This window comes from Penaeus chinensis, chromosome 14 (assembly GCF_019202785.1).
Source record: "Penaeus chinensis breed Huanghai No. 1 chromosome 14, ASM1920278v2, whole genome shotgun sequence".
Taxonomy (NCBI): Eukaryota; Metazoa; Arthropoda; class Malacostraca; order Decapoda; family Penaeidae; genus Penaeus; species Penaeus chinensis.
In genome coordinates, this window is record NC_061832.1 from 2,819,391 (window position 1) to 2,832,559 (window position 13,169).

The 13,169-nt window shown below is 32.5% G+C and overlaps 2 protein-coding genes and 2 long non-coding RNA genes across 4 annotated transcripts; all 4 read right to left on the reverse strand.

Annotated features, from left to right (window-relative positions):
• LOC125032184 (pro-resilin-like) lies at nucleotides 1–1,049 on the reverse strand. Its single transcript, XM_047623265.1, has 4 exons — nucleotides 1,018–1,049; nucleotides 806–892; nucleotides 550–609; nucleotides 1–465 (listed from the first exon to the last, which is right to left on the reverse strand). The coding sequence occupies exons 1-4, from the start codon at nucleotides 1,027–1,029 to the stop codon at nucleotides 112–114; spliced, it is 513 nt and encodes a 170-aa protein (XP_047479221.1). The 5' UTR covers nucleotides 1,030–1,049; the 3' UTR covers nucleotides 1–111.
• A 2,754-nt stretch (nucleotides 1,050–3,803) lies between these two features.
• LOC125032288 lies at nucleotides 3,804–4,614 on the reverse strand. Its single transcript, XR_007115540.1, has 3 exons — nucleotides 4,538–4,614; nucleotides 4,348–4,407; nucleotides 3,804–4,246 (listed from the first exon to the last, which is right to left on the reverse strand). It is a non-coding gene; the product is annotated as an uncharacterized LOC125032288 (long non-coding RNA).
• A 2,561-nt stretch (nucleotides 4,615–7,175) lies between these two features.
• Nucleotides 7,176–8,209, reverse strand: LOC125032188 (pro-resilin-like). Its single transcript, XM_047623270.1, has 4 exons — nucleotides 8,175–8,209; nucleotides 7,959–8,045; nucleotides 7,713–7,772; nucleotides 7,176–7,628 (listed from the first exon to the last, which is right to left on the reverse strand). The coding sequence occupies exons 1-4, from the start codon at nucleotides 8,184–8,186 to the stop codon at nucleotides 7,278–7,280; spliced, it is 510 nt and encodes a 169-aa protein (XP_047479226.1). The 5' UTR covers nucleotides 8,187–8,209; the 3' UTR covers nucleotides 7,176–7,277.
• Nucleotides 8,210–11,184: 2,975 nt separating this feature from the next.
• On the reverse strand, nucleotides 11,185–11,885 carry LOC125032289. Its single transcript, XR_007115541.1, has 2 exons — nucleotides 11,822–11,885; nucleotides 11,185–11,650 (listed from the first exon to the last, which is right to left on the reverse strand). It is a non-coding gene; the product is annotated as an uncharacterized LOC125032289 (long non-coding RNA).
• Nucleotides 11,886–13,169: the final 1,284 nt, after the last annotated feature.

Sequence of the window (13,169 nt, forward strand, 5' to 3'; positions counted from 1 at the left end):
CTCATGCATGCACTACTTTAATACAGTTAAATATACAGATAAATTATATTCACATAATATCCATATGAGATCATAGCCATCGAAACGAGATCTGTCCTTTTCGTCTAAGCTTTACAAAGGTGAGCCATAAAATCTTGAGGGAGTTCGAACGACCGTTTCGGACGAGTCCTCTTCGCTTGAGTCTGGGGCTGAGTATCGGCCTCGAGACACTCGATACTCCTCGGACTCAGGATGCTGAGCCTCGCCCTCGTACTCCACCTCGGCCACGTAGCCAGAGTCGCCGTCCACGTAGTACTTGACAGTCTGCAGGCGAGTGTCGGGAAGCTGCACGTAGTACGAGCCTTGGGTGTAGTCTGCGTCGCGGGACTCCTGGTGGCCGAAGTGGTTGCCTGAGTAGTCGTGCTTCACGGCCCAGTCGAAGTCGTACTTTGCAGGTCCATATTCAGCAGAATCTTCATCAGATCTCTGTAAATGTGCAAACAGATAACGGTGCATTTTCTTAATTGTTATGTAATATTCCATCAATATCAGCAACGCCCACAAACTTACATCGCTATGACGATAGAAGTGACGACTCTCTGATGACGTTTCGGAAGAATCATCTGATACCTAAAACATAAAAATAACCATTGCATTACCTTTAACTAATCGTAATGTTAAGCTCTGTAGGTCTATTCCACTTGACCAAGCATCTACATCTGTAATTGATGCTAAGAAAAAAAAAAACATTGTCAGAAATACTTTACTTCTGTCCAAAGTACAGCGTCTAACAGTTATTAACAGGGTAAAAAAATGTTTGTTTTACTTGAGTCCTAGCTTGAGGTATTCCGTAGAAGGACGAAGGTTGAGAATCCGACACAGCAACGGCGGCGAGAGCCAGCAGGAGAACGAGCTAAAGAAAAAAATATACTTGAAAACTGTTGCCATGATAATATGTAAATTGAGTTGGTTTTAAACTCCTTCACAGAACTACAACTCAGTATATAAAGCAGTTGGAGACAAACCGCAGCAGCTCACCTGAGTGTTCATGATGCGTCCAGAGAAGTGGAAACACTGACCCAATGCGCCACTGACGCGCCGGATTTATAGGGTCGAGGGGAAGGGAACACGAGGCGATGACCTATTTTTCCCTTGATTTGGCAACTCCTTAAGATGATTCCTTTACTGAATTAATTGTGACAAATGTAGAATAAAGTAAGGCCGTAAGGAATAACTTCACAGCATAACTGATATGCGTGATAAAAGTAGTAACATCATTGGTAGGAATATATTTCGCTATGAGAATACCTATTTTAATTCATACCTTCTACTACATTACTATGCCTCTGTAAGCCCGTGAAAGAATAGATAACAGTGTAGTAAACCTTGTCTAAATATATATATTTTTTTCTATTCAGGTGATTTGGTGGGTCGATATTTACAGGTTTTAATTGAAATTCAAATTTGATATTGGTTTTGTTTTATTATAAATTCTTTCTTTTCCGAATTGGCCTTATCAACTTTACCGCCACAAGTAATTTATATGTATGTGTGCTCGTGCCTGTAATTCACGCAATTATTATGGTGATGAGAATGTGTGTATGTGTATATGTATATGTATAATATATATATATATATATATATATATATATATATATGTATATATATAAGTTTATGGAGAGAGATATAAAGATATACTGATTCTATACATATATATTCATATACAGAGACATATATACATATATGCGATATAAGGTACATAATATATATGTATATATACACGATATTAGGTATAAAAAAAAAAATATATATATATATATATATATATATATATATATATATATATATATATATATATACGCTATATGGTGTATAAGATAAATATATATTTATATATGTACGATATATTGTATATAAGATAAATACATATATATGTGGGTATATCTGTGGAGAGAGAGAGAGATAGACTGACAGATGAATGTTAGATGTTTGTTAGACTTAATTAGAAAATGTCATTTACACAGACATTAACATTTAAATCAAATAAAAGTAATTAGAGTCAGAGAATTCGTTTTTCTCGGCGAACGTTTTTTTTTTTTTCTCGAAAGTCATCAGCAACAAGGAGGGGCTAACAAGTATCTTATATTCAACGTCAATTAGTCCCTTTCAAGTAAAGGAAGATATATTTTTCTCATGTTTAAATAATTTTCTTCAGCTTACGTGAGAAGTTATTCAAGCATTAAGCCTAAGAATATAAAACCGAAGGTGTTCTATTTTTGCATATGAGGAAATAATTACACTAAGTATACTGAAGCATCAGAAAATGATAGGCAATTTCCTGTATCTTGTATATATCTTTATAATTATATATATATATATATATATATATATATATATATATATATATATATATATAGGTTATATATGCATGGCTGTATATATATTGTGTGTTGTTTACACACACACATACTACTGGTACCTTAAATTGTGGTTAATGAGGAACTGAACGCTTCCCTCTTCTCTCTTCTTACGGTTTGTTCAAAGGGTAATGATACTTTTTCCTAATTGTAAATATATATATGATATTTATGTTTATATATGCATATATACACACACGCACGCAGGCAAACACACACACACACACACACACATATATATATATATATATATATATATATATATATATATATATATATATATATATATGTGTGTGTGTGTGTGTGTGTGTGTGTGTTTGTGTGTGTGTGTACATATGCATATATATATATGTGTGTGTGTATTACATATATGTATATGTATAAATATATTACATGTATATGCATATATATATATATATATATATATATATATATATATATATATGTAAGTATATATATGTGTGTGTGTGTGTGTGTGTGTGTGTGTGTATGTATGTATGTATGTATGTATGTATGTATGTATGTATGTATGTATGTATTACATACATGTATATGTATAAATATATTACGTGTATATGCATATATATATATATATATATATATATATATATATATATATATATATATATATTCTATATACATGCATATTTAGAATATATATATATATATATATATATATATATATATATATATATATATATTCTATATACATGCATATATAGAAATATATATATATATATATATATATATATATATATATATATATATATATATATTCTATATACATAGAACACACACACGCACGCACACACGCACACACAGACACACATATATGTATATACATATGCATATATATATATGTGTGTGTGTGTGTGTGTTAGTGTGTGAGTATGAGTGTATACGTGTGTTTATTTGTGGCCATGTATGCACGGTTTTGGCTGTGATTATATTACATGGATAATGTAAAATTTCGTCTACCACACGGAAACCTTTCAAATGTTAAAATCTTTAGAAATAATTATTATTTCTTTCCATTTTTTTTCCTCAATAACATTAAGAAATTATAATGAAACAGAACAATTCTGGAATGACATATTTGCTTAAGCTTTCTCTTATCCTTGACATTGCGTTAGCCCTTGTATTTTTGCTGCTACTTTTAAAGATGTTGTTAACAAGATCAGCAGCAACAGCACCTTGTCATCACTGTTACCTTATTACTGATGTACATATTGTGTTAGTATAAATAGCTTCAGTTGTCAGTATCAATACTATTATTATAATTATCATTTTCATCAAGTTCTTATTAGATTTGATATTGATCCGATATTTCGACCTTCGATTGTAAATCAAAATTAGATAAGGTTGTCAACAAAAAGGTAAACCAGCTTACTATGCATGTACTGTATTACTACAATTAAATATATAAATAAGTAGAATTTATATGGAATCCATATGAAATCACGGTTGTCGAAACGAGTTCCATCCTGTTCGTCTTAGCTTTACAAAGGTGAGCCATAAAATCTTGAGGGAGCTCGAACAACCGTTTCGGACGAGTCCTCGCCTGAGTCTGGGGCTGAGTATCGGCCTCGAGACACTCGATACTCCTCGGAATCAGGATGCTGAGCCTCGCCCTCGTACTCCACCTCGGCCACGTAGCCAGAGTCGCCGTCCACGTAGTACTTGACAGTCTGCAGGCGAGTGTCGGGAAGCTGCACGTAGTACGAGCCTTGGGTGTAGTCTCCGTCGCGGGACTCCTGGTGGCCGAAGTGGTTGCCTGAGTAGTCGTGCTTCACGGCCCAGTCGAAGTCGTACTTTGCAGGTCCATATTCAGCAGAATCTTCATCAGATCTCTGTAGATACACAAGTAAAATGTATGAGATTTTGGTACATTTCATTGTTAACTTCGATGACATCCCGTCGATTCCAATAACCTCAGTAAAAGATTACTTACATCGTAATGACGGTAGATGGTACGACTTTCTGATGACGTTTCGGAAGAACTATCTGATTCCTGAAAACAAAACCAGTGAATTACTTCAAACAAATCGCATTATCTTATGGCTCTATTCTACTTAACCAAATATTATAAAACAATGCTCAAAGGGCTGCTCAAATAAAATCAAACATGCTTGAGCTCTAACCCGAGGGATTCCGTATATGGACGAAGGTTGAGAATCCGCCGCAGCAACGGCGGCGAGAGCCAGCAGGAGAATGAGCTAAAGAGGAAAGAACGCGTGAGAAATGTTGACCAAACGTTCCAAGACATATCGTTGACTAGACTAGAGTTAACATTTTTTATATAAATTCAGCTAAGTTTATAAAGCCAGATGGTGGCAGTTAGCATCTCACCTGAGTGTTCATGGTGCGACCAGAGACGTGGAAACACTGACCCAATTCGCTACCAACGCGCCAGATTTATAGGGTCGAGGAGAAGGTGACACGAGGCGATGACCTGTTTTTCTTTTGATTTAGCAATGCATTTTAGTGACTCCTTTGGTTTCGATGCAAATAGGGTACTGATAAACTTGGTAAAAAAAATCACTTTCAACATTCGTAACATTCAGTATAATTAGACTAACTTTCTACCAAGTAATAATGTTTCTCGAAATATGATTAGTAAAGCTCATAAACGAAGCATTTATCAGCGGAATTATAAAGCATTGATGAGGTAGAGTAAATTATCGTTTCTAATAGATTCCATTTATATATATTTTTGCTTTAATGTTCCAATTTTCCAAAGTAAGTATTAAGAATTTTATGTGGGGAACTGTATGAATATTGACATTTGTGAATGAATAGACATATATATGTGTATGGATTGATGTGTATATATAGTATATGTGTCTTTGTGTCTGTATGTATGTGTGTGTGCGTAATCTAATTATCTGACTGCACATATATGCATATATATTGATATATATATATATATATATATATATATACATATATATATATATATATATATATATATATATATATATATGTGTGTATGAATATATGTATTGATAGATACATATATATATACATATATATATATATATATATATATATATATTACATTGTACAGGTATTCATTTGAAAACATACACATACACACAGGCACACACACACATATATATAATGTATATGTATATGCATAAATATATATATTATTGGTCATATTATGATCTTTATCATTATCATAATAATTAATATCATTGTCTTTATTAGTAAGTGTTATTGTCAACATCATATATATCTCTCAGGCAATTTTTACACAGAATATTACTTAGAGCTGTCAGTTGATATCAGGGAATACGTATACCGTAATAAACCTTTTGAGAAGCAGGACACAGTATTCAATTTCGACAAGAACGAGGATGAACATTTGAATAATAAAATCAAATCTATTCGTCAGTAATGGAGTACATATAATTTACTCAAGTAAAAAGTACCTGAAACTACACAGCTCTATAGTTATAACCGTTACTATAACCAATGACCTATTTGCTGCCTTTATATATATATATATATATATATATATATATATATATATATGTGTGTGTGTGTGTGTGTGTGTGTGTGTGTGTGTCTAAAAAAAAGGTTTTCATTATTATTATCAAGATGTTACATGAACCCATACAAGTGGTTTTCCAACTTTTGAGCCCTTGGCCTGCTTTGACGCCTCGTGATACACTGCCCTTCTGAACTGTGTGACGGTAATAAAATAATAATAATGCGTATTCAACAGAATTTTGTCACTTCCTTTTTTCTCTTTCTTTCATTTTATGTATATGTCCTATATGATTTTTCTATATGTCTACCATTTTATGTATTTGCATGTTTATATGTGGCTATATACATATGAATATATACACATATATATGTACGTATATATGTATATATATACATATACATAAATGTGTATATATATATATATATATATATGCAAATTGTGTGTACATATGCTTATATCTGTATAAACCACTTTCTATATATCTGAAATCGGTTAAATACATCTCTTGTATTGTGAAGATATTCATTCTTATTCATATCTTTTTTACATTTGTCAACACGAATATGTTTTTCCCATATATATATATATATATATGTATGTATAATTTACATCATTTTGTATTCGTTTGTAGTTCTTATTCTTTTATTCTTTCTATTTCTCGTATTTTTCACTCTTAGCATATCAGGCAAATAGTCCATGGTTCTCTCCTTTCTAAGAACTGCCCATAGTCAATACACACACCTTATTTTCTTTTTTCTTTTCTTTTTTGCTATCTATCGTGAGGTTACATTATCGGATTGATATTATTAGTTCATTTAAACGGCGGTTAAGTGAGCATATATTAATGGTTATTTTCATGTAATGAAAATGTTAAATTCTTTCACATAATGTAAGGTATCGTAAACAGGTAAAATTGCTTTCCTAATTACTTTAAATGTCAAACGGTGATAGGCTAGAATAATGATTAGGAATATCATTTTTTTTTTTTTTTCATTACTTTCATTTCATTCATACCACCCTTTTTATCAGTAACACACTTATTGATAGCTTCTATGCTCGACATATATTTGATGTTTTATTAAATGTATAGTAAATATGTAACTTATTTTCGGTTGTTTTTTGCTGCTTTGTCTTTTAGTTTGGCATTCATGTGTAAACCAATAACAGTTCAGTAATAATAATAATAATAATAATAATAATAATAATAATAAATAGAGGCATGGAAGGTGCTGGAGACTTTTTGGATTAGCCAAAAATGAACACAAATACCTGCTTGTCATGCTTGCTCTACTTTACTACAGTAAATATACAGATAAATTATATTCACATAATATCCATATGAGATCATAGCCATCGAAACGAGATCCGTCCTCTTCGTCTCAACTTTACAAAGGTGAGCCATAAAATCTTGAGGGAGCTCGAACGACCGTTTCGGACGAGTCCTCGCTTGAGTCTGGTGCTGAATATCGGCCTCGAGACACTCGATATTCCTCGGACTCAGGATGTTGAGCCTCGCCCTCGTATTCCACCTCGGCCACGAAGCCAGAGTCGCCGTCCACGTAGTACTTGACAGTCTGCAGGCGTGTGTCGGGAAGCTGCACGTAGTACGAGCCTTGAGTGTAGTCTCCGTCGCGGGACTCCTGGTGGCCGAAGTGGTTGCCTGAGTAGTCGTGCTTCACGGCCCAGTCGAAGTCGTACTTTGCAGGTCCATATTCAGCAGAATCTTCATCAGATCTCTGTAAATGTACAAACATACCACGGTGCATTTTCTTAATCGTTATGTAATATTCCATCAATATCAGCAACGCCCACAAACTTACATCGTTATGATGGTAGAAGTGACGACTCTCTGATGACGTTTCGGAAGAATCATCTGATACCTGAAACACAAAAATGACCATTGCATTACTTTTAAGCTATCGTAATGTTAAGCTACTTGACCCAGCATTTAAATATGTAAGTGATGCTCAGAACATAGCATAACAATATTAGAAATACTTATGCTTTACTTTTGCCAAAAGTACACCGTTTAAGAGTTATTGACTAGGTTAAAATGTTTGTTTTACTTGGGTTCTGGCTTGAGGTATTCCATAGAAGGACGAAGGTTGAGAATCCGACGCAGCAACGGCGGCGAGAGCCAGCAGGAGAACGAGCTAAACAGAAAACGAAATTTGAGGATTGTTGCCCATGATAACGTTATTCAAAATTAACAAGTCCTTAATCCTTTCACTGAATTGCATTTCTGCATATGAAAGCAGCTTGTGACAAACGCAACAGCTCACCTGAGTGTTCATTGTTCGACCAGAGACGTAGAAAGACTGACCCAATTCGCCACCGACGCGCCGGATTTATAGGGTCGAGGGGAAGGTGACATGAGGCGATGACCTGTTTTTCCTTTGATTTTGCAATGCATCTAGTTGACTTCTTTGGCCCATTTCAAGTCTCACAACATTGCCAATTTGGCTCATGTATTTAACAGTATTACTAATGTAATATCAATTTGTTCTACAAATGTAGAATAAAATAAAACTGTTAGGAATATATTTACAGCGTAACCAATATACATAATAACAGTAGTAATATTAGTGGTAGGGATATATTTCTTACGCTTTGAGAATACTTATTCTCATTCATACCTTTCCCTACATTATAATACCTCTATGAGCCCTAAGAAGAATGTTAAGATTTGGTTTTGATTTGATATTATGAATGTTTCCTAGTTTCAATTACTCTTATCTTCATTACCACCGCAAGTGAAGTATATTTTTGTGTGTGAGCCAATACGTGTAATTCACGTATTGGTTATGATGACGACAATGTGTGTGTGTGTATATATGTATATATATATATATATATATATGTATATATATATATATATATATATGTATATATATATATATATGGAAAGAGAGATATAGATATATTTTGTTTTATATACATACAAACACACAGACTTATATATATATATATATATATATATATATATATATATATATATATACATACACGATAAATGGTATAAATGGTGTATAAATACGTATATATCCGTGAGTGTGTGTGTGAGGAGAGAGAGATGAAGAGACAAATTGATAGAATGATTCAGAAATTGTCATTCGCAGATACATTTACATTTGAATTAAATAATTTATAACACGAAGTTTAAAATTCTTCAATGAGAAAAATAACAAAAACAAATAAATATAATAATCAGATAAGAAAAAGACGTTTTACCCAGAGAACATTTTTTTTTTCGAAAGTCGACAGCAATAGGCAGTCTGGCAAGTATCTTCTTATATTCAATATCGATTGATGCCTTTCAAGTAAAGGAAGAAATATTATGTGTTATAATTAGCTTCAGCTTACGCGAGAAGTTAAAGATTATGCAGGCATTAATACTAAAAATATAAAACTGAAAATGTCCTTTTTTGCATAGGAAACAATTACACTATACTGAATTATATACTGCATATTTATATATATATATATATATATATATATATATATGTTTCGTGTTATATTTGGCTAAGATGTACGTTATATATGTATGCATATATGTATAATATGTATTTGTGCACACAAACACACACGTATGTGTGTATAAATATATATAGAGAGAAAGAGATACATATATATGTATGTATATGTGTGTGTATATATATATATATATATATATATATATATATATATATATATATGTGTGTGTGTGTGTGTGTGTGTGTGTGTGTGTGTGTGTGTGTGTGTTTGTGTGAGTACTCATGTACATATAAAGATGAATACACACACACACACACACACATATATATATATATATATATATATATATATATATATATATATATATATATATACATGTATATAATGTATTTAATATATTTAATATGCATGTGTGTGTATATATATATATATATATATATATATATATATATATATATATATATATATATATATGTATGTATATATATAATGCATTTAATATATTCAAAATATATATATATATATATATATATATATATATATATATATATATATATATATATGCATATATATGTATGCATGTATATATATATATATATATATATATATATATATATATATGTATATATATAAATATATATATATATATATATATATATATATATATATATATATATATGCGTGTGTGTGTGTGAGTGTGAGTGCATACACGTATTTATAAACGTGTGTGACCATGTGTGCACGGTTTTGGCTGTGATTATGTAACAGTTCGCCTCCCACACGGAAACAATCTTTAAAAATAATCCTTATTTCTTCCAATATATTTACCAATAACTCTAAGCATTTATAACGTAATATAGCAATTCAGGAATGACGTATTTGCTTAATCTTTTTCTTATCATGGACACTGTGTGGCAGGCATTGCAGAAATAAATGTATGTCTTTTTCAATCATTAAAGCTGTTTTTTATATTTAAAGTTTCAAAGGTAATGACTTTATTACGATAATTTAGATTATTCTCTGCATATTAGATTTTCTTCCTTATATTAATCGATTTTGTTACTAACACTGTTCTCAACATAACTGTCATTACCTTGTTTTAATAATTATAATAACAATAATATTTATATAAATGATAATAATAATAGTAATAATGATAATGATGTGGAAAATAATAACAATAATGATAATAGTAATAATAATAGTAATAACAATAATAAGGATGATAGAAATAATATCAATAATAATGATTTTAACAGTCATAATAATAACAATGGTAAAAACAAACATTTCTATAATTATATAATTAGCAGTGATGATGGTATTAAGAGTTGCAATAATAATGATAACAATTATGTTATTAAAATTATCATCATTATTGCTAGTATTACCATTCTTATTATTATGACTTCTATGATGATTATGAAGGTGATCATAATTATCAATTATAATGGTTCTAATTATTTGTCTTATTATTACTGCTATTATTATTATTATTATCATCATCATCATTACCCTTCTCAATACAATTATTTCTTAATCATCATCGTTGCCGTTACTGTTAATAATAGCAGCTAAAGTGTTAGCGCTTGTATTTTTGTTGTTACTTTTAAAGATGTCATTAACAAGATCATCAGCAGCAACATTCTTGTCATTACTGATGTACATATTGTGATAGTATCAATAGCTTAAGTTATCTTTATTAATACTATTATTATCATTGTCAATTTCATCAAGTTTTCATTAGATTCGCCAATGATCCGATATTTCTACCTTCAAATGTAAGTTAAAATTAAACCAGGTTATCAACAAAAAGTATTCTAGCTTACTATGCACGTATTATTTTACTACAATTAAATATATAAATTAATTTACATCATCTCCATATTGAATCACGGCCGTCGAAACGAGATCCGTCCTCTTCGTCTCAACTTTACAAAGGTGAGCCATAAAATCTTGAGGGAGCTCGAACGACCGTTTCGGACGAGTCCTCGCTTGAGTCTGGGGCTGAGTATCGGCCTCGAGGCACTCGATATTCCTCGGACTCAGGATGTTGGGCCTCGCCCTCGTATTCCACCTCGGCCACGAAGCCAGAGTCGCCGTCCACGTAGTACTTGACAGTCTGCAAGCGAGTGTCGGGAAGCTGCACGTAGTACGAGCCTTGGGTGTAGTCTCCGTCGCGGGACTCCTGGTGGCCGAAGTGGTTGCCTGAGTAGTCGTGCTTCACGGCCCAGTCGAAGTCGTACTTTGTAGGTCCATATTCAGCAGAATCTTCATCAGATCTCTATAAATACACACATAAAATGTATGAGATTTTGATCAATTTCATCGCTGCTATCTATAATCTGTTGATTCCAGTAATAGACAGTAAGTTAATTACACTTTTACCCGAATATTAGCATTTGTTTGTAATTTCTTGTGATTCTTGGTTATGTCTGTCTTTTTTAGTACTCACTGAATCACTGCGATATGATCAGCGATTCTCTGATTAATTTTCAGAAGAATCTCTTGATACCTGAAATCAGAAATAATCGATTATGTTTCTGCTAAATCATTCAGTATGTCTGTCGTAGAGGTATTACCTACCTATTTGTGCATATAGTGTTGCTTATTTTCTCAGCTTCTCTCTCTCTCTCTCTCTCTCTCTCTCTCTCTCTCTCTCTCTCTCTCTCTCTCTCTCTCTCTCTCTCTCTCTCTCCCTCTCTCTCTCTCTTTCTCTCTTTCTCTCTTTCTCTCTGTCTCTCTTTCTCTCTCTCGCTCTCTCGCCGGCACATCTTTATCTATATATTGTTACGTACCTGAGGGACCCCATAGAAGGAAGAAGGACGCGAATCTGAGGCAGCAAAGGCAGCCAGAGCCAACAGGAGAATAACCTTAAAAAATAAATAAATAAATAAGAATAATTTATAATCCGAAGTTACTTATGAATGACAGAAAGCTATACTGCACTTTTACAGTAGCAAAAGAAAGTACTATATGGAATTTCTATATTGTATTGCGGGAAATTTCTCCCAAAACTTAATATGATCCTAGAAAACATAAATCTTAGATTGGTAACTTGCCTGGGAGTTCATTGTGAGACAGCAGTCGCGGAAACACTGACCCAAGTCCAGACGGTCTTTGTGGATTTATAGGGACGAGGAGACAGTGACACGGGGCGACGACCAACTTTTTTTCTGTGGTTTTGCAATGGAATGCCGTGGACATTTTTTTTTTTTTTTTTTTTTTTTTTAATGCGGCTTTTCTTCTACAGTTCATGGAAAATAGAACAATGTCTTGAATTATTTGTGAGTGGTTAGCCACGGTAAGTCGGTAAACATTTTTGGACTTGTGTAATCTTAACATAGTCAAATATTTCTTGTCCCAATCAGCTGAAAACCCAGACAGCCATTCCGTGAACAATTATGCAATTGACCCCACTGCTTACTTTTATTTGCAATACTCAACGAAACCGAAGCAAACCTGGTCCTGTAGTGAACCAATATTTAGCTATCAGGTTAAACCTTAGAAAAAAAAAGTCATGTTCAACACATTTACGATCCTGGGTCACTGCGTTTCTTTCCCTCCTGATCGCTTATCTCTGCCGTTTGGAGGAAAGTGGACTTCGAACAGCGATTTTCTTGGCATTTCGAGTATTCTATTTTCCTTTCGGGGAACATGGAATTCTGTCTGTGCGTTATATAACCATGCCAGAATTAGACGAAATAATAGGTTTCGTTTACGTCCATTCATTTTGTTATTATAATTCACGGTAACTGCATCAGCTGTTTTCCCGAAATGACAGCTCATGTTATAAATAAATA